The sequence below is a fragment of the Macrobrachium rosenbergii genome, chromosome 21 (genome assembly GCF_040412425.1).
Source record: "Macrobrachium rosenbergii isolate ZJJX-2024 chromosome 21, ASM4041242v1, whole genome shotgun sequence".
Lineage (NCBI taxonomy): Eukaryota > Metazoa > Arthropoda > Malacostraca > Decapoda > Palaemonidae > Macrobrachium > Macrobrachium rosenbergii.
Genome location: NC_089761.1, coordinates 7,706,718 through 7,729,217, shown reverse-complemented (window position 1 = coordinate 7,729,217; position 22,500 = coordinate 7,706,718). Strand labels below are relative to the sequence as shown.

Sequence of the window (22,500 nt, the reverse complement as noted above, 5' to 3'; positions counted from 1 at the left end):
TCTCTCTTTCGCGGAGGAGGACCTCTTGGTGGGCCAGCCCTTTGCGATTGGAGAGGGCTAGGCCTGAAATGGTTTGGGTGTGCCCCTTCCGCGGACCACTTTGGTGGGCGGAAGGTGGAGGTTTGTCACTTTTGAGAGTGTTAGATGGGGCCTCCGTGGAGGAGGTAACGTGGCTGCGGAGTGGCGTTGGTGACGGGCTTCCGCAGAGAAGATCCCACCCAACAAGAAGGCCACTCCGGGCCGAATTCCACCTACCACGCCAAGGCGATGGGGTATCGTGCCCCAAGGTGTCATTAACCTGGAGTTGGACCGTAGGAACGGTAATGGTGTGGCCCTCTATCCACTTCATTTCCCACCGGGTTTCTTCGTCAACCATGGCACCGGCTGGCACTTGGGCCCTAGTGATCAGGCTAATGTCTGCCGCAGTGTCTACTGTGACCGGAAGGGTCACTGGCAGGCTAGTGCTCTGAAGAGGGGCCACCGAGATGAACTGGGTTTCCAGTCTCTCGGGTAAAGGATCCGGTGCGGACCAGCAGCAGAAAATGAAGTGCTGATTAGGTTGACAAATTTGGTGGTGGGGACATGATGTGGACAGGCCGGAGATCCAGCATTGTAGTGGCTAGCAGCCCCACAGGATTTGCACGGGCCTTTTGGATGGGCTCGGTGGCCTGCAGTAACTGTTGGAGGAGAGGGCTGAGCGGATGAATCGGGAGCGGAGTTCTGGCTGGTAGGGTTAGGCTGCTTATTTGTGCCGAGTTTGTATCGGCACTCAGCTTCAGCGTGGCCCCCTTCTTGCAATAGTTGCACAGGGTCTTGCTAGGCAGTCCATTCTTGAGGCGAGTGGAGTTCGAGAGGTAGGCCGGAGGGATGATTCGCTTCTGAGAGGTGCTATGCGACTGATTGAAGGTTTCCACGAATCAGCCATGCGACAAGCTTCCATAAGTGTGGAGGGCTGTTTATCGTTAAGATATACGGCAAGGGGCCCAGGCACACATTGGAAAAGGTCTTCTAGCATGGTCCGATTGAAAAGATCCTCAAACGTCGTGCAGGCCAAGGAGTCGAACCAGCGCGTGCGGACTGGGTTTTGTGACATGCCCATTCCGTCCAAGACCAGCCGACTTCCTTGGCAAGACCTCGGAACCATTGTCTCCATTTTTCTGGGGTTATCTCGTAGGCCTTTGTAATGACTCTACGAACTTCCGCCATGTTACCTCTCTGGCTCTTTTCCAGTGAGCGAAGCGCTGCCTTGCTTTTCCCTCCATATGCTTGGCTAGTATTAAGGCTCTCTCCGTCTCCGTGGTGCTGTAGTTATCGAAAAGAGCCTCGATCTCCTCCAGCCATGCTTCTGGCTCGTCCTCAGTCCACTTGGGGACTAGGAATTGATGCTCGAAATTGGAGCGTTTGATGCAGCAGGTGTAGGACTGGAGGCTTGATGGCTAGCCATAGCTTCGGCATTCTCCATTTTCGCTCTCTCAAGCTCGAGCTCCTTCTCCTTTAGGGCTAACTCAGTTTCCTTGCAGGCTAACTCATGCTGTCTCCTTCTTTCTTCTCTTTCCTCTTCATATTGCCTTGCTCGGCGTCTGTTCGGCTTCATACTTCCTCTGCTCGAGTCTTTCTTCCTTCTCCGCTTGGCCAAGTCGTCCACTTGCTCCTTAACCCAGGTGGTAAGTTCCGAGCCGAGTGAGACCTGCCGCCGTCCCCAGCCCCAGGAAGGTTTTATAATGCTCTGCTGCCATGGTTCTGGTGGGGAAGGGCGTCTAACCGGGTCGACGGGCGTGATTTTGGGCAGCGAGGAAGTGTCTCTTCAATGACGTGGCACCCTTTCAAAAGGTGGCACTGTAGTTTGGGTGTGCCGTGTACAGGTCACACTGGTGGCACTCAGTATCTCTAGGCACTGGTGCAGGTTAGGTCCCAGAAGAACCTTCTCTTCTGTGTTCCCTTTTGTTTTCTTTAGTGGCACTTATGGTGCACTTAATGTGTTCCTAGGGACCCTCTACTGGAGTCCAACTAGGCTATATGGGGGGAAAGGCACTCTACACCCCCTGCAGAGTGCAACAATCGAATGAGAGAGAGAGAGAGAGAGAGAGAGAGAGAGAGAGAAGTAAGCTATTCAAGTGATGACAGTGCTGCAAATTATTGGCACTGTGGAATAAAGTGAATTTGGTTTTTTCTTTTTTTTTCTTTAAAGATCCTCGTGAGTGGCTGGTCCCAGTACCGGCCCCAGTGCTGGCCCCCTTTTTTTCAGAGGGTGAAAACTACTGTTTGCTTCGGTCTGGATAGCAGGCCTCACTCGTGACCAACAGTTTATCACTGTATCGTAATTACTCTTAACTTGTCCTCATCTATTGTGGGACAGAGGTGTTTTTTTATTTGGTTTATTGTATTCGAATTAATTAGCCTAGTGTCGGCGTTCTTTCTTTGAAGAGGGTCACGTACACTTAGGTTAGGAATGCTTACTTGAATGACGAGAGAGAGAGAGAGAGAGAGAGAGAGAGAGAGAGAGAGAGAGAGAGAGAGAGAGAGAGAGATTTCAATCAGCGAATTTCTTGCTGCTTGAGAACATGTAAACAAAGATTTTATACGTGCACAATGGCATGGATCTTTATAAAATGATATAGATGCGTCGTCTTGGCTTCCTTAGGGATTACTTTATTATCTTAATTTTCCTGGGAGCCGACGTCACAAAAGTTTATCGTAAAATTTTAAATTTTCTTTATATGATTTTTATAGTAGGTATTTGTATAGAACTTGTTATGGTATACTCTAACTAAGGCCTATCTTTCCTGCCTAAATTATCTTTTGTTTTTTTTTCTAGCTAAGATATTAGGAGGTGGGTTCGCTGAAAGGAAAAAAAAAAAATTGACCCCAAGAGTGGCTCGGGCAGTCTGGTCACAATAACAAGGTCTTTGAGATGGCGGCCAAGGTCCCGTTAGGCCTAAATTTCAAAACAACCTCTGGCTGGCGAAGAAACACCAAAATGGCCGTTCTCTCACAAACAGTTGAACAATTTCAAAACAAATCCGCAAGCGAACACGGCGGGAGGAATCAAGATGGCGGGTATTTTCTTTTTCAAACAAATTCAAAACAACGCAACAAATGCAGGTATCCAGATTTTACTTTAAATATACCAATCATGCATAGCGTTTTACGTTACGGATGGAAAACTAAATTACCAAACAACTTTGTCTTTTGTTATCGTATTCTCACCCGACATTAAACAAAAGAATGAAAAGAGAAATGCTAGCCTGCCTGCGTAAATTTACGTTGTTGAACGGTACCTTTATTGTAAAATTACTATTTCAGTTCGTTTGCTACTTCACTGACACGGTTTTGAATGATTCCCGCTATATGCAAACACTAACGATCGGAATTGCCGACGCGATTTCTAAATTACTTTGTGTACATGAAACTGGGCTCCGCGATTCGGCCTTTGAATTCGTTACTTGAACGACTTGATTCACGATCCGAACACGGTAATGTCCTTGTCTTAGACGTTATAAATTATGACGCTCTGCTCTCGAGCTGCACCCTTCCTACGCTAATTCTCGCTACACTTGTTATTATAACTATCCTCTTTACTGCTTATTATTATGCCTCGTTCCTTGTTTGGAAGAATGAAATGGAGTTCGATATCTGACTTTTATTTTTTTATTTTTTTTTGGAATTAATGTAATTTAATTTCCTTTTCTCCAGATTCTTTCTCTAAAATGTACTTTAGATTCTACGCAAGGTCGCCAATGTTACGTGTGAGGGTCTTGGTTGATCATGTATTATTCAATTTACGTAATTTTCACGGCCCTGCAAACCAAGATTACACGTAACCTGCCACTTGAAGCCAAAAGTTAACCTCAAAGACAGTCGTTAATTAGCCAAAGGTCGCCAGTTAAGGGTTATTAACCTTAACAAAGAATATTTGAGATGAATTTGATTTTAAACGCAACGGTTCTTCCAAACATTCGACGCGAGGCATACAAAGCATCGAGATTTAACCTGATTTTGCTTACCCTAAATCCTAGGTATTTTACTGGAATAACGGGTTGAAGCTAACAATATAATAATTTGACTTAATCTAGACTTCAAATACATATACCAGAAGTGGTGGCTGAAGGAAGAAAACAAAGAAATGCGAAATACAGAAAAAGATAAAAGAATGGGCGAAGTTTTGAACAAAAATCGACTTTACCTTAGGACGAACGCTGCGCGCACCAACACCGCCGAGAGGAGTCTTAATTGCTTCTTCATTCACTAATAGAATAATAGACAAAGAAAAGGGAGAAAGAGGCCCCGTCGGACATGTGGTCACTCCTGCTCCAGTCTCTCTGGAAGTTCCCTGACCGGCCTAGGTCAAAACAGTCACCCCAGGTGTCCACGTTCTTTAAAAAACATTCGCCAAGAGACAGGTAGGATAGGAAAAAGGGACCTTAGGACCACCTATTTTTAAGGCTGATAGGGAAATTTTCCTGAGGGTAAAAATGCTTAACATATTTTGTTTACCTATCCCCAGCTCCAACGGACGTTAAGGTTTGAACTGAAGACGCACCTATCTATATAGACAACGTCTTTTCCTGGTCTCAGTCAGGCTGATATTTTTTTACAATCAAAAGTTACGAGGGCGAACAGCAGTAATATTTGTAAATATATATATATATATATATATATATATATATATATATATATATATATATATATATATATATATATATATATATATATATATATATATATATATATATATATATATATATATATATATATATATATATATATATATATTTATATTTCGAATCTATTAACCACTCACATGGGCATGTGATTGAATAACCTTTTGATGACCTATCAGCTTCTTGAATTCTTCACACATTTTTGTATACATTTGTCACTACAAAGGGTGAGCTACAAATGCAAGAGTATGAAGATATTCTGACGTCCGTAGCAGAATCTGAAACCGCATCCGGAGCATCGGAACGAGGAAAGTTATAAAAGAATTGGGAGTTTTAGTTACTGATTTCATTGGGAATAGGTTCTCAGATATGGGTGAATAATATCTGAATGACTGAAATATTTACTGAATGAATTGATGATAAAATTCTTCGATGAAGTGAAGATGTAGGTCTAAGTTTGTTTGCAAATGGTAATAGATTGAGGGTGAAAAAAGTTTATAAGTATAAATGGAAACAATCAAAAGGAAGTCAGATATATAATGAATGGATGATGAATAATAAATGTTAACTGGTACTGACATTTAAGCATGAATGTTGTGAAAAGAAATCAAAGCCAAGATTGATTAAAGGATGGGTAAGTCATGGAAAGAAGAATGAGTTCTGTATAAGTTATGAATGAGGAATGTTTAAGGTGAAAACTAGGAAAAATAAAAGAATAATTTCTCTGCTTCCCTTTCAGTTTGGTGTGGAAATTACATTATAGAAGGTAAATGACTAAAAAAACAAAGGGCAGGGGGGGGACTCTTGGGGCTCTCAGTTTAAAGAGAAAAATTACCTGAATAAAAAATAGATATTTTTTTATTCATTGTTGCAGGACAAACAACAAAACTGTGCAAAGGTATATACCAAAGGATGAAAAGGCAGCGGAGATTAAAGTAATAAAAGAATATGGGGTATGCTAGAGATTTTTAAGTAGGTTTGCAAGTGATTCAATGATAAAAGAGACTGAACAAAAAAGCAAGTTACCATTGAAGTTGTTTTCTGAGAAGAATAGGCTATAGACCCGTGTCGACGATTAAAGCATTTTAAAAACTCAATAGATATACATATAAACTACAAGCATACATATGTATGTATATATATATATATATATATATATATATATATATATATATGCATATATATATATATATATATATATATATATATGTGTGTGTGTGTGTGTGTGGTGTGTGTGTGTGTGTGTGTGCAAATATTTTGTTTTAAAACAAATCTAGCCAATAAAGGCTACCCATAAAAACACCAAAAAGGGTAGATTTTATAGCGTCATAATTATCTGAAGACAACTGTCTCCCTCAACAGATAGGTAATGTGTTAAGAGGGACAAGAACACTGGTATTTATAGTTGAATAATGATTCAGTTTAGCCATATGTCACTTCTGTTGACAGCTGCTTTTAATGTTTAACTAGACACACACACACACACACACACACAAAGGGGACACACACACACACACACACATATAGAAATATATTATATATTGATAGTATATATATATATATATATATATATATATATATATAAGATTATATATATATATATATATATATATATATATATATATATATATATATATATATATATATATATATATATATATATATATATATATATATATATATATATATATATATATATATATATAATAAATATATATACATATATATATATATATTATTACACACATACACACACACACACACACACATATATATATATATATATATATATATATATATATATATATATACTATATATATATATATATATATATATATATATATATAACATATATATATATATATATATATATATATATATATATATATATATATATATATATATATATATATATATTCCGGTATCACCTAGGTTCATCTCCTTCCTCCATCCCTTAGGGAGGTGTAGTTTTTAGATCAGTGCACCTCATGGGGAGCACTGTAGGCGATACTAAAGGTCCTTTGCAGCGTCCCTTTGGCCCCTAGCTGCAACCCTTTTCATTCCTTTTACTGTACCTCCATCCACATTATCTTTCTTCCATCTAGCTATCCACCTTCTCCAAACAATTATTTCATAGTATCACCTGCGAGGATTTCCTCCGGTTATACCTTTCAAACCTACTTACTGTCAATTTCCTTTCCAGCGCTGAATGATCTCATAGGTCCCAGTGCTTGTCCTTTGGCCTAAACTCTATATTCCATTCTCTTCCATTCCTCCTTCCTACAAACGCAAACGGTCTTTCCAGTCATCTGCACAAGTTTCATGATTTACTTCTCGCCTATTTGGTAACTCATTCTTCTCGTTCTACTGTTGATTGCCTCATTTACATTTCAGATACGTTTACGAAACAATCATTGCAATTTTTTTACACATTTGTACACTCATAAACTCAGTAATGCTTTCATTCACTTCCAGTTCTCTCCTTTTGCAAATACTTCTGAATCCTTTTACTAGTTGCTTCAGTTTCTCTTCTCAATCTCTGATTAATTCTGAATTACCTGCTTGCATTGGCTGTCCCACACTCCAGACTTAACCCTGCTTCTTTACTCTGTAACTTTCCACCTGCCTCTAGCCTGTGCTTTGCTCCATTCATAGAGATAGGAATAACGTATCTTTGTCCAGCATATTACCTTTAACGCCAAATCCGTCTCTGTCGAGTCTATTTATTCTATACCATCGCCCTGCCTCTATTGAGCAAATTTCTATTAGTTGCTCCACAACTCATCTTCTATGCCGTAAATCCTCGGCGCTCTCCATATCGCCTCTCTGTCGCTTCTACCTTAAGCTTTTTCTAGGTCTGTGTAACATAGATTATTTTCTCCTTTAGTTTTAGGCTTCTTATGCACTGCGTTATATATAAAAAAAAAAAAACTGGTAAAAAATGCGCCGAAGTTTCTTCGGCGCAATCGAGTTTTCTGCACAAGGTATAATCAAGGCCACCAAAAATAGATCTATCGCTCGGTTGTCTCGGCATAATTCTGTTGAGCCGCGGCCCATGAAACTTTAACCACGGGCTGGTGGTGGCCTGTCCCATGTCGTTGCCAGATGCACAATTATGGATAACTTTAACCTTAAATACAATAAAAACTACTAAGGCTAGAGGGCTGCAGTTTGGTATGTTTGATGAGTTCAGGGTGGATGATCAACATACTAATTTGCAGCCCTCTAGCCTCAGTAGTTTTTAAGAAATGAGGGCGGACGGACAGATAAAGCCTGCACAATAGTTTTCTTTTACAGAAAACTATAAACTATATCTTCACACCCTCACCCTTTTCTAAACTTAAGTTCTTCCTAATCAATCCTTCTGCCATCTGTCTAACTTTTCAATCAAATCAACATCCAGATGTCCTTTAGGTGAGAAGGAGGTTTCACTATCAAGGGTTAAAATAGGCAGTATGCTAATATTATTGAATCCATTTCAATTCATAACTTCATTTTCCCTCTTGTGGCTCTTCAGTCATGCGTCTTTCTGAAGCAAGCTTCACTGAAGTTGGTATCTTTTCAAGTGATACCAGTAATTAAGGCTATTCATGTGCCTTACAGAAAAAATTCACCGCTCGCAGATAATTTTCATTTCCTCCTCAGTATAATCACCTGAATTCTGCCGCTCTCCTTGCAATTAGATTTATTTTAGACTGATTCAAGAAGGTTAAAATTGTTCTTAACCATGATTTATATCCCTTTTTTTTCAACTTTAGCCTGTGATCATCTGTTAATGGATTGTGTGTCTTATAACTTGAATTTGCTTTTTGCTGGGTAACTGCGCAAACAATTACTTTTTTTCGTTTCAAGTGTCAAATAAAAAGAGGAAAAAGTCAAGTCTTGCAGGCGCCGTCTGGCTTGTTACTGTGGCTACACGCGTGGCTCTCCTGTCACTCTTGATTGCGTAGGATTTTGTTCTTTCAATTTGCTATGTAAAACGTTTCTGTGTATAGCCTACAAAAGTATATCACCTTCAGTTATTATTGCAAAAAAACATATTTTATAGTCTAGAAAATGAATATGACCTTTTATTGCGTAACTTAAGTTGAATATAAAAAGACACACAGAAATTAATTCAAAACCATAAAAGGACTTACTGCTAATATTACGAGAATTGCTGAAATTTATCCTGTGGGAAACCACAGGACGTCATGTGAACATACTAATAAAAAAAAAAAAATAAAAGGAAAGAACATTTATAACTTTTACCCGTAACTTAGTGAAACATGAATATATCTATGATAATTTTAAGAAAATTATCTGTGCGGTGATATACGAAAAACAAGAAAGGAAATGTATGAATAAATGATCCAGTAACCTATTTTCATAATTGTCTGTTACTAAGACTGATCTTATTTTCATACGGTCAGAATTTATTAAAATCTGAATGAAAGTGTGTTCACGAGTAGACTGAAAGGAAAGTGAATAGACAAATAAAGCTTCCATGTGTTTCTTGAAACAGATATAGGCAGAAGACTTGTGAGAATACGGAAGATTGGAATTAATCTTATTTTTACGTTAATTTCAGAAGAATAATGATCGGCTATTTAATACTAAATGCAATAGTATGTGTATGTGCGCAATATATATCAACATGAAGTTAGTATGTGAGGCGAACTTGATCGGTAGTGTACCCTCAGGTGTTTAGGCAGCAACCGAGTCCTCTTTAACAAGAAGTGTTGAGAGGAACGTTTGCACGAGTTACTAATATTAATAGATAATAACATCCTCAGGTAATGTTTAAAAAAAGCGTTGTGCTGATACAGACCAAATCTGGGTGCAAATTTACTTCTGAATCCTCAGGAGAATCGCTAAAGACTCTCTTCTTCGTCATCGTCACATACTCAAGAAAGAACAGAAGTTAAACCTGGCCGTTGCCGTACATTAGATCATTCGGGTAAATAAATGCAGAGTATCATTTTTAGTTTTCTGTAAAAGAAAACTATTGAGATGGCTATTTGTCTGTCCGTCCGCAATTTTTCTGTCCGCTCTCAGATCTTGAAAACTTCTGAGGCTAGGGGGCTGTAAATTAGTATGTTAATCACCCTCCAATCATCAAAAAAAGGCCACCACCCGGCTGTAGCAGAAAACTTCATGGGCCGCGGCTGAGAGTTTCATGGGCCATCTGAGACTTTCATACTGCATTATACCCTGTACAGAAAACTCAATTGCGCAGAAGAAACTCCGGCGCATTTTTCATTTGTTTAAGTGACGCTCTTTGTTTAGTTCACAGCCTCAGACACATTGTTCACAGCAATGCAGTGATTTAGGACACCATCATTTAGGCTCTTATTTCATAACCGAAATTTAAGTCACTCTTAAAGTGTTCGTTCCTTTGGTTCGGTTGATAGATGAGTCATTCGAGTGGTCGAATGACTTTCTATTTGTTTGTTTTTTTCGTAATTCGCGAATTTTCAGTACATCTGTTCATTCTTCAAGAGAAATCGGACATGGTTATCCTGCCAAGTTAGTGGCTAGTATTTGGAAGTTCTTCTGTTCGAATATATTTTTTTATCTGATGGAATATGCAATATGCTGTATACTTAATTTATTTCTTTAAACCGTTTGTTATTCTTCATGCCTCCAGATGGGGAAGGCATCGTTGAAAGTCTTGGGCGGAGAATCGACACCGACGGAACGTTGATCCTGGAGCGAGTGAGTCGTCCATCAGATGCCGGAGTCTACACCTGCACCGCCTCCACCAAGCAAGGCCGGGCAGCCACTGGGTCGGCTCAGGTCTCTGTCTTGGGTGAGTGGTGCGATTTTTGCAACTAGGTGATCGGTACGAAAATTGTCTCTTGAAAGAAGAGGCGTGTTTCTTTTTATTTTGTTTTAATTAGTGATATTCTATTCCTTCTTGGACTGACCGTGGTCTCCATGACAGTATTATTGATCTCAGTGATCAGAAGACAACAACACTTCAAAGTACCGTACCATTGCTTTAGTTTTTCCTGCCTTTTGTTGTTGATCTATGATTTATTCACTTATTATTTTCTTCTTTCCGTTTCCTCTTTTCCACATTTTATTCTGTGTAACATTGCTTTGCAATGTAATGTTTTCAGAATATACGTTCATTTACAGTAACGGTGATAATAAGAAGAAAGAGAATAAGACATTGGTCGTGTTACGTTTAAGTTTTTATAGCTTTCCACTATTTCACAGTTTCATGTCAGAATAAGAAGCGGAAAACTTTACGAAGATATTACACTATCCATTTCTATTTTCAATAAAGTACATAGAGTGATGCAGCTACTTTCAAGCAAAAAGTGAATTAATGAGCAACTCTCAGTATTAACCTAGGTGAATATATATATATATATATATATATATATATATATATATATATATATATATATATATATATATATATATATATATATATATATATATATTACTCAATTATAAAAATACTTATCGAAGTTTTCTTGGTTGAACAAACGATTGTATATATTCTTTCGCTATGGTACTTGTAGAGTAAGCATAGTTTTTCAGATTTGTATTTTGTTAGTTTTATTTCTAACACAGAATCTTAGAATTAATTAATAATGGCCAGTCTTCATCTATGGATGCTATATATATATTTTTTTTAATGATAAGCTTTTTTCAGTTGTAAAGAGGATTTTATGTATGTTAGTAAGATTTATTCGTATTGTTTTTATAAAAGTGTGGTAATCGATATTTTTAGGGGAAACTATGAAATATAATATACACACACACACACACACACACATATATATATATATATATATATATATATATATATATATATATATATATATATATATATATTTATATATATATATATATATATATACACACACACACACACACACATATATATATATATATATATATATATATATATATATATATATATATATATATATATATATATATATATATATATATATATATATATATATATATATATATATCTATATATATATATATTATATATATATATATATATATATATATATATATATATATATATATATATATATATATATATATATATATATATAAATATTTTATCAGCCTTTTATTAATTCTGGTTATAGTATTGAAACAATAGTTCATGTTTATAGTAAGAATTGTCATTTAAAACATTACATAATCACATAATTAGTCAGAAGAGTGTAAAGATCGAATGGTAGGAGAAACTAGTCCGTATGAAACTTTCGGCAATAATCATTATGTACTGATTTTTTTTTTTTTTTAGATTCTTTTCTTCTGTTAGGTTCTAAACTTCACATTGTATGTAAATTACGGAAGGGCAGTTAGATTTATGAAACTGAATAAGAAATCCTGCAGCCTTACCAGTTCTTTAGTTTTCTCAAGGAAAAGTGTGAATAGCAGGTCAATGATTTTTCTTGGCTTAAATATACATATTTTTCCTTTACCTTGATAACATGTTTGTCATCTTGAAACACATAATAACAATTTAGGTCGAAATTTTCTAAAATATTGAAAATGCAAACACAGGGAATAAATCATATTGCCTTATTAATTACACTCGATATATCTATCTACCTATCTGTTATATATATACAGTACACACACACACAACACATACACACACACACACACACACACACACATATATATATATATATATATATATATATATATATATATATATGTGTGTGTGTGTGTATATATATGTGTGTGTGTGTGTGTGTGTGTGTGTATATGTATATATATATATATATATATATATATATATATATATATATATATATATATATATATATATATATATATACATACATACATCATTCTTAAAGCAGGTCCTCATTTTGTTGACGTATTCATTGAATATACATGAGAAGTTATTGTTTAGCAATAAAATTCATTTTAATTTTAAAGTATTGTATTCCTAGAATCAAATTTTTCTGATAATACAAAAATCAGATCAGAATGTTAAGATGAAAGATAAGTATATGTTGGGATACCTGATTACACAAATATTCATATGCCTGAATAGCCTGACAGGATTATTTTTCTAAGTTTATTCGGTGACTGACAATCGACATCTCTTTCTTAGCTTTTTTTCGTGTAATGTGGGAGGCTCAGTTACTGCACTTTTTCCTCAGAGCCCCCCTTCATAGCCCCCTTTGCTGCCAGGGATTGGGTTGCCGCCGGGGAAAGAATAACTCTAACCTGTACTGTATCCAAGGGGGATGAGCCCCTGACCTTAACCTGGTTATGGAATGGGTCCCCCATACCGCCTGGGGGCAGTCCGAGTAAAAGCGTGACTGTCCTCAATCTGAATGCCTTCAATTCAGTCCTTAGCATCGAGAGAGTTCAACGCCGACATGCTGGGGACTATACCTGCGAAGCGACCAATGCCGCTGCTGCCTCACAACTCACATACCATTTGGTCGTCTATGGTACACAAATTACTGGGAATTTTGCCCCTGTTGTGTTGCATGATTTTTCCTGGCTCCTCCTTTTATCCTTACCCTTTCAGAATCAAGAATTGATTGAAGCTTACGTTATAACTCAGAAATCACAATGATTGTTTTTGTCTTTTTCCATCTGCCCTGGAACAGTACCTCCCCGTATAGAATCCTTTTCGTTTACGGAAGATTTATCAGAGGGCATGAGAACTCAGGTGATGTGTGGCGTCAGCCAAGGGGACCCTCCCATCAATATAGAATGGTTGAAAGATGGGCATCCTTTCCCCAAGGATGGGCCACCTAACATTCAGGTCATGAGCTTAGACGGTTTCTCGAGTGTGCTGGCCATAAGTTCTTTGACTGCAGGGCACTCAGGCCGATACACTTGCCAGGTTCGAAACTCAGCAGCCATAGAGCGCTACACAGCTACACTCACCGTCAATGGTAAGGTCGTCAGTGCATTTCACTTACATATGTCACCTGTTCTTCCGCACAGCACAGCTCAGCTTAGCACAGAACAGCACTGCACAGCTATAGCACATCGTACTTAGATCTCTCACAGGTAATGTTACGCATCAACCAGATATCTATGTAGTGATTGAAAATTTGAAGAACAAGAACTGCTGGCAAAGCACAGAAATCATGCTTCACTTTGGCTGAACCATTTGCACAGGTAATAACACTCCAGCACCAGCCTTCGCTAGTACTTATACAGTTTCATTTTTAACCTAAAACCTCTTCGTCTCTTTTTAATGTGTCCTCCCAATTAATCTTTTGGAAAGTTTTATTTTATATCCCATTCTTTGACGACCCCTGGAATTTGAAAGTACTGTATACAGCATGTGCATGTCTCCCCCATGGGTTGCATGCTTCTGTTTCTTGTCAGACTGTAAGCATGATTTGACGATTGATCAAACTATGCTAAGCATACAGTAGCCTTTTAGAACTATTTAGTAACTTACAGTAAATATGCGTTAACATGGAATATGTTCACACTATGCACCTATTTCATAAAAAATTAACCTCTTTCAACTTTAGAGGGAGTAAAAGTACAACTGCCCACTCTGGTGTGGATTTAAATATAAATGAAATGTTGAGTGTATTTATCTAAACGTCTGCTGTTAAAATTATGTTTTCTCTTTAATCATTTGTAATGTACACTGCACAAATGACGTTATTGTGCAAATGTACATATAAGCATGCATGTATGTGCGTGTGTGTGTATATGTATATGTATATATATATATATATATATATATATATATATATATATATATATATATATATATATATATATATACTGTATGTGTGTGTGTGTGTGTGTGTGTGTGTGTGTGTGTGTGTGTGTGTGTGTGTGTGTGTGTGTGTGTGTGTGAGAAGTTCAGATATATTTTCTCAAACTTGTTTCATATCTCTTACATCTTATTACATTTCCAAAGTAAGAATTGGCACATCAGTCCCTTCATACATTCCAACTTTAATTACCCTGGTCTTTTGCACATACCCTGCTACGTTCTTTGCGTTACCTTCTTCCTGACCTTCCTCTTATCTTGTTCCATCATAATCCTCTTGTTTTCTCTCAAATGCATATCGCATCAATTATCTCCTTTCATCCGCCATCCATGATAATATTAGTTTGTCCATCTTCCTGATTACCTTCGTAGCCTTGAACATGCTTACACCTACTTTCAGCTCCCAGTTCTTGTAAGTGCTCTCAAACACTTCACTAATTTCTGCAGCACCCCGTCTCTACCCGCAGTCAACGCTGCTTCATCTACAAATAATATTCCATCCTCCATTCCATTCATGATAATTTATTCCACAACTTTTCACCTGCAGCCAATGTCCAATTTTTGTTTACATCTTACCGCACTTATTACATAGATATTATACAACCGTGGACAAAACAGAAACATTGGATTCCTCCCTTATTAGTCCTTCTGTTAGCTTCCTTACTTTCTCATCATAAAATCTTACCATTCATGTTTCCAGTGACCAGTCATAGAAAGCAATGTTGTTAACCCTATGTAATTAATACATTCATCCAAACCGCATTCATCTCAATACAAAATTATGAACAATCACCCCTCCCCTCTCTCCCTATCCTTTAAGACCTTTCCCTCATACCTTACACACAAATCAGCTACTCAGTCACACTCACTTCCGTTCCACAATATCTTACTTGTAATAATGACATATTTACTGCTTGTCGTGAAACTTTACGAAACTGAACTAGCAACATATTTGATACTAAATAATTGTGTTCCTGTTAAAAAAAAAAAAAAAACAGCACAATAGATGTGACAGTATTCTGAGAACATAACTAACAGTTGTAAAGGTGAAGAGATGCCACATTATGTGCCCATATGATATTGCTCGAAGGCCAGTGGTTGGAGAGTTTTAAATGATTGGTAATCACAATGTAAGAATTATACAAGCAGTGTTGATTAGCATCTATATAAAGTTTCATGGGATGGAATTTTATCTTGAAATAAACAAGAAAATCGGTAAGTTTGTTAAATGGCTCCATTGAACAAATCTGTGGAAACTTTTAAAAAATTAAGGATAATTCGTTGTTGTGATGCAGCTATATAACGGAGATATGACAGAACTGATGAAGTGCCAAGAAGAATTTGGAGGCCAAATAGCGTAAATGGTTCTTTGCGGAGAGTGATTAGAACTTAGTGATAAAAGTGAAGCCTACCTAATACAGCGATTTGCTGGTATCACAAAGAGACCACTGATAAAGGTGTGTCACATCCCTATGACTCTGTTATTCTTATGGATAGAGTAACGACCAAAAATGGAAAAGAAACGTCACATAAGCAAGTTTTTTGGATAAAGGACGATGGTGCCAATGAAACGAGAGATTGCAGTTTATTCTCAGTTAGGAGAACGAAGGTCAAATCTACATATAAAGGAAAGATACTTAACAAGTGAGGCGACAAAGGAGCAGAAATATTTCGAGCAAACCAGCTTCGTCTGGGTGAAGTGACTGTGCGGTCATGTTAATTATTTGATTTATTAATTTGATAAAACGTCCTCTTTTCTTTTCTCGAGAGCCACCTTACATTAGGGAAACCAAATTTGCGTATGCAAATTTGTAGTGGTAAATATAATCCCAAATGATGTGGTTGGAATATATCACAGATGCATCAAAGGTGTAAATTAATGCTCTCATTTATCGTCGTTAAATCAGTTAATGAATCACGCGTTTATTTCCGCTAAAAATTCATCGTTTTATCATTCTGGCTGTACATTTTCAAAGTGCCTTCAATCTCAAAATAATGCTGTCATTTACTGTTTTTGTTTCGTATGCACCATGACAATTTTTTTTCCATTTCAAGATTACCATATAGCTGCTGCGGTACGAGCCTGCATATTTTTTTGATACTTGAAGGATGGATTATGGTATCTCTCTCTCTCTCTCTCTCTCTCTCTCTCTCTCTCTCTTTGTATATATATATATATATATATATATATATATATATATATATATATATATATATATATATATATATATATATATATATATATATATATATATATATATATATATATATATATATATATATATATATATATATATATATATATATATATTTATATTTATATTTACCTGTCTATCGATTTACTGTCGTTTAGTCGATTTGCTGCCTACAGCTTCTCTCTCTCTCTCTGCCTACCTTAACCTCTTACTCTCCTAACCTCTCTCTCTCTCTCTCTCTCTCTCTCTCTCTCTCTCTCTCTCTCTCTCTCTCTCTCTCAGCTTAAATTTTCCACTTATAAGTCTCTTATCATTTGTGTCAATTGAACAATGAACGCAATATTGCGACTGAAACCTATACCATGGCAGCGAGCCTACTGAAGAATCCACTGGATATCCTTCCTCTGGGCAAGTTGTTGAAATGCTGCAGTAGAGCAAGGGACACAACTCTGGTAAATTTAACTAATCTAGCAGTTCTTGGTTATTCGACTAGAATGTATAGAGTTGATATTCACCGACTCATAGACCAATAAATAATTAATAAAAGCCGCACTACAGAAAAAGATCTTTAGTACTTTCAACCAAGGAACAAGTCAATGAAGCTTGGATAAAAAAAATATAGATAACATAAGTAGCTGTTTGTGGAATGTGGCTTAGTGATAACATTTCAGATCACTCATCATTCATAACTACGTACTTATGATATACAGGCACCAGTTAAAGAATGCGGAGGGGTTTGCAGATATTTCTTGGAAATATTTATTGTGCTATTCCGGAATCTTTGGAGATCTTTGTTGAGTCTGTTTACCTTGATTCGAAACGTTCAGTTGATTCGCTGAAACTTTCAAATTCCACGTTTACGAAATGAAATGTTCACTCTTGGTGATATTTATGACCGCTCATTTTATAAAGCGAAGCTAAATTACCTCTTTCCCACACTTCAGGAGTATATTAGTCGATGAACAAACGTTTCTAACAAATTACATCATATGATGACAATGTTAGGTAACTTGAATTCTCGAGTGAGATCAGTTTTGCCTTGTTTTGAGTTAGGTTATGATAAGAGTCGTATTATAATATGATCTAAAAACTATACCGAATCTTGCTAGAAAATTTTATTTATGGATTATCAAAACGCTTAAAATACGTCATTTATTTCTCAATAAATTCGCCACGAATTTTAAATGTTTTGATAATGAATAGATTTAATGTCATAGCACGATTCTGTATCGTTTCAGATAATGATATTATAATTGCTATTCTTATGATAACTTGACCCAAAACAAGGGCAAAAGAAATTCTCATACATAAAAGGCAAAATGTTATTCTGGAGGGGAAAGTGAAGCAGTTTTGCCTGACTCGAAAACTCAAAGTTACCTAAAATTAATATATAGGCACCCACAGGAAAGGTATGTATATATCAACAAAGAGAAACTCATGCAGCATCCTGTATAAAGTTTACATGAGAGGATGTCGGTCATGTGGAAATGTATGTGATTAATTGTCTCCCAAGTGACATTGAACATGTACCCCATGGGGGCCCGTCTCAGCAATGTTCATTACTCCTTTTTTCGTGCATGGCATCATTAAGCATGTTTTACTATTATATATTTTATAAATGCGCATATATCTTTCTCCATGATTTGTATCAAAATATGATATAATTCGAGTGTTCTAAAATTCATAACATCAAAATGCTACAACATAAGATTATATTTTACCAATAATTTTTTCTCAAGTCAGTCACTTTATTTACTTTAGTGCCCCCAACATGGGTACTGGAGCCCAGAGATAGTCACGTCATTCGGGGTCAGTCACTTGTAGTCGACTGCGCTGCTAGAGGTTACCCAGAACCCTCCCTCATCTGGAAGAAGAAAGTTGGTAGGTACCACAAAGTGCATTATGTACGATGACCCTAAGAACATTAGAGAAACACTTTCAGTTTTAAGGGCATTAGTTTTTATTTATCTTATCACAGAGTAAAGATCCGACTTGCAAATTATTTCCATTTTAAAATTAAACTGAACGCGCGTATTATACCCTTTGAAGCTAAAGAATTCGAAAGAAGTTGGTACGTCCTTGTAAGCTGATCTGATAGATATATTTGTAATTTATAGCACTGTAATCAAGAGCTGCAAATTAATCTTGTTTAATCTTTTCCATCCCAAAAGGCAGTGGATCAGACGCCTTCAGGAGTGTTGAACTGGTAAGACCGAGGGCCGAGCAGCTTTCTAACGGCTCTCTGTACATCGCTGGGGCAGAGCCCGAACACGCTGGTACCTACGTCTGCCATTCTTCAAATTCAGTGAATCAGATATCTTCAACCATCAACATCTCGGTGAACTGTAAGTAGGAGCTAAATATTCTGTGACTGATAGGGCACCAAGAATATTTTTGTTTTGTGGAGTGTTTCAGTACCTGTAATAAGATTTAATTATTTCTTAATTGAGTGTTAGGCAATGTATGAAAAAAAAGTTTTATGAATATAAAAGGGAGAACAAGCTGGTGGTATGCAGTATCTGATCATCAACTGATTTAATTAACAGAAAGTGAAAACATAAGGGAGTTCAGAAGAGGTCGAGAAGTTTAAAGTGAAGGAATGAATATAATTATGTCAAATGAGACTAAAAGGAAAGTTAGAATGTTTTGTACGAAGATGAATAAAAAATAGTCTAAGTTGAAAGATGCTAAGTGGAAAGAGATCATGAGGTGCGTAGAGTCACTCAGTCAGTCGGGACTTTTATGGAAATGACCACAAAGTATTAACGGTCAAAAGAGTAAGTGGGAGATTATGAAATTAATGGTTTTGATAAATGCGTGACGAAAGAAACAGTCACGAGCATGCATACATGGAAGAGAGTAAATGAGGAATTATGAAGAAACTAGAAATGAAGACAAGGAAAACAAATACAAAGATGGTTTCGAAAAATTTGAGTTGAGGGGGGGAGGAGGAGAAATATAAATTAGGGTGTAGTATTTTGAATGAGTATACACTATATATATGCGGTCTGAAGACAGAGCAATCCTTTACTGAGAGAGTGTTTTGAAAGGGAAAGAATGTTTTGAAGAGCTACTAAATTTTGAAGAAAAAAGAGAAACAGGTCTGATTGATGCATGACTGGATATGACTGTTATTCATTTGAGAATACCCATGAAATTGATTGCTGTGAATGTACCGATGATTAGGAGAATGAAGACTGAAAAAATAGAGGGTGCATAGTTGCAGGGTAAGCGACGGATTGTCAATAGAATCGAAATCGGCTGATATTTATAGACGAAAATGAAGAGAAATCACAGGGGATAGTCGAAGAATGTAAGAGTATTTATAATTAACATTTGTTGAAGTTCATTCCCCGGTGGGGCCAGGGCGACATCGTTGCCTTAGACTATATGCGTTCCTTTATCCAAACAAGGATCTGTCTTTTAAAGAGAGAGGGCGTGACTAGATAAAGAAACCAGCAATGAGCGTTTCAAGGACCCATGAGCCCACACTCATCGTTCGTTATTGAAACTTTCAGCTGAAGGGGCTGGGGAAAGAAAATCTCAATATAATCGTGACTGGAAATGGCGAGGGAAACTAATTACTTGCAATTGTTATTTCAATATCCTTCGCTCGTCATTTTATTCTGAACAGCAGTGCCTCGGTTTTTCTACGTAACCAAACACATATAATCAGTGCATACACACACACACACACACACACACACACACACATATTATATATATATATATATATATATATATATATATATATATATATATATATATATATATATAGTATACATATATATATATATATATATATATATATATATATATATATATATATATATATATATATATATATATATATATATATATATATATATATATATATATATATACTCTATAGGTATCTCTAAATTCAAACGAATATATGAAGAATACAGCAGGGTCCACAAAACACATCAAAAAAGGCCATAATTTATTTATGAGACGTTTCCTTTTTATGTACTATGCATCTTCAATCTGCAAATATAAAATTTCGTTAAAATTTACAAAAAACTATTTTAAAAGATAAAGTTAAAAAGGAAAAAATATGTACAAAAAATTAAAATTAATAAAACTTGAAATGTATACAGTAAAAAAGAAACCAGTGCTAAACAAACCATTCAAAGGAGGAGGAGAAGAACGTATGACCAAGACCTGACCCCACCCTACGACTTCAGTTCTGCTAGATAAAGAGGAGAAGCGAAACGTTAGAGTTCAAAGACGGAACAAGCCGTTTGATGTATAAGGACTCAAGGTGGTTAGGTAATCACTATGGCTTGTTCACCAATAATAGAGAAATGTTTTTTATTTATTTCGATTTTACATATGGAGGCATGGTTCTTTATATTAGAAAATTCTGGTTTACTCGATTTCTGACCCGTTCTAAAACTGTATCCCACATGGCACAATATCTCACCTGCAGTAAACTTACGGCAAGATCAACATAGATGCCGGGACATCCTGGCACTTGAATTTATAAATAACGTTAGATCTCATGAAGGTCTGCAGTTTGTCCTGTAACCAAAGAATACCGATCTTGAGTGGATTGATTAAACAATTGTATCTTAAAACAGCCAAATTCCTGTTCAATTATTCGTTTAAGTTTGGCTGAAAACTTGTTGTCAAAAATAAACCCAGATTGCTGCATATATATTTTGCTTTAAGAAATTATGAGGGTGACGGATTAGAGAAGTGTTGTGACAGTAGTCTGTTAATGACTTTAAAACCAAATTTTCAGGATAGGAGTTCTGTAAGAAAAATTTGACTCAAAAATAAATCTCAATATGAAAAAGAGACCAACTCGAAGAATAACGAAGAGCCCTATAAACTAAAGTGTATGAAATTTAGCTTAAAGTTCTTAAAACATGAACTATAGAAGTTGTTAACAAGTCCAGTGTATGTTTTTTCCATACACAGATGTAGTAAATTCACCATTGTCTCTGCTGACATTGATATCTAAAAAAGGTAAAGAGTTGTTGCTTTTCTTTTTCCATGGTAAAGTTTATATTTTGATGTTGTATTAATATGGTCCAGAAACATCTCTCTATGCCAAGGTTCCTTGAACAACGCAAAAGTGTCATCTACATCGAAGCTTGTCATGTGAGTATGAGTTCCAGAAACAAATAGTCCTACAAGATGGTGATCTACACATGACATGCTTCGATGTAGAATCTCTTTTACAAATGTGCCTCTGAATGAAACCATCAGCATTATTTTAGACAAGATTTTTATGACGATCGTGTAGTTTTTCATGGTTTTAACAGACAACTTTTTAAGACTTTTCTTGAGCTTTACAGCAAGACTCAATGTTTGTTTTAATGGTCAGCTCTTTTCGCAGGTCGATGGAGTTGCCATGGGCTCCCATTGGGACCTGTGTTTGCTAATATTTTTATGGCTTTTTAGAGGAAACCTTTTAACTAACTGTCCGGATGTGTAAACCTGTCTATTATAGAAGATATGTTGATGACACTTTTGCGTTGTTCAAGGAACCTTGGCATAGAGAGATGTTTCTGGACCATATTAATAAGCAACATCAAAATATAAACTTTACCATGGGAAAAAGAAAGCAACAATTCTTTACCTTTTTTAGATATCAATGTCAGCAGAGACAATGGTGAATTTATTACATCTGTGTATAGGAAAAACACACTGGACTTGCTAACAACTTCTATAGTTCATGTTTTAAGAACTTTAAGCTAAATTCCATATACGCTTTTAGTTTATAGGGCTCTTGTTTATTCTTCGAGTTGGTCTCTTTTTTCATATTGAGATTTTATTTTTAGTCAAATTTTTCTTACAGAACTCCTATCCTGAAAATTTGGTTTTAAAGTCATTAACAGACTACTGTCACAACACTTCTCTAATCCGTCACCCTCT

General features: G+C 36.2%; 1 protein-coding gene across 1 annotated transcript in view; it reads left to right on the top strand.

Moving 5' to 3' along the window:
* Window positions 1–22,500, top strand: part of LOC136849667 (cell adhesion molecule Dscam2-like) — a 219,947-nt gene that overhangs the window by 132,708 nt on the left and 64,739 nt on the right. The window contains 4 exon segments of the mRNA XM_067122997.1: window positions 10,292–10,453; window positions 13,260–13,550; window positions 18,355–18,474; window positions 18,765–18,938. Coding sequence (XP_066979098.1) covers window positions 10,292–10,453; window positions 13,260–13,550; window positions 18,355–18,474; window positions 18,765–18,938 — 747 coding nt within the window.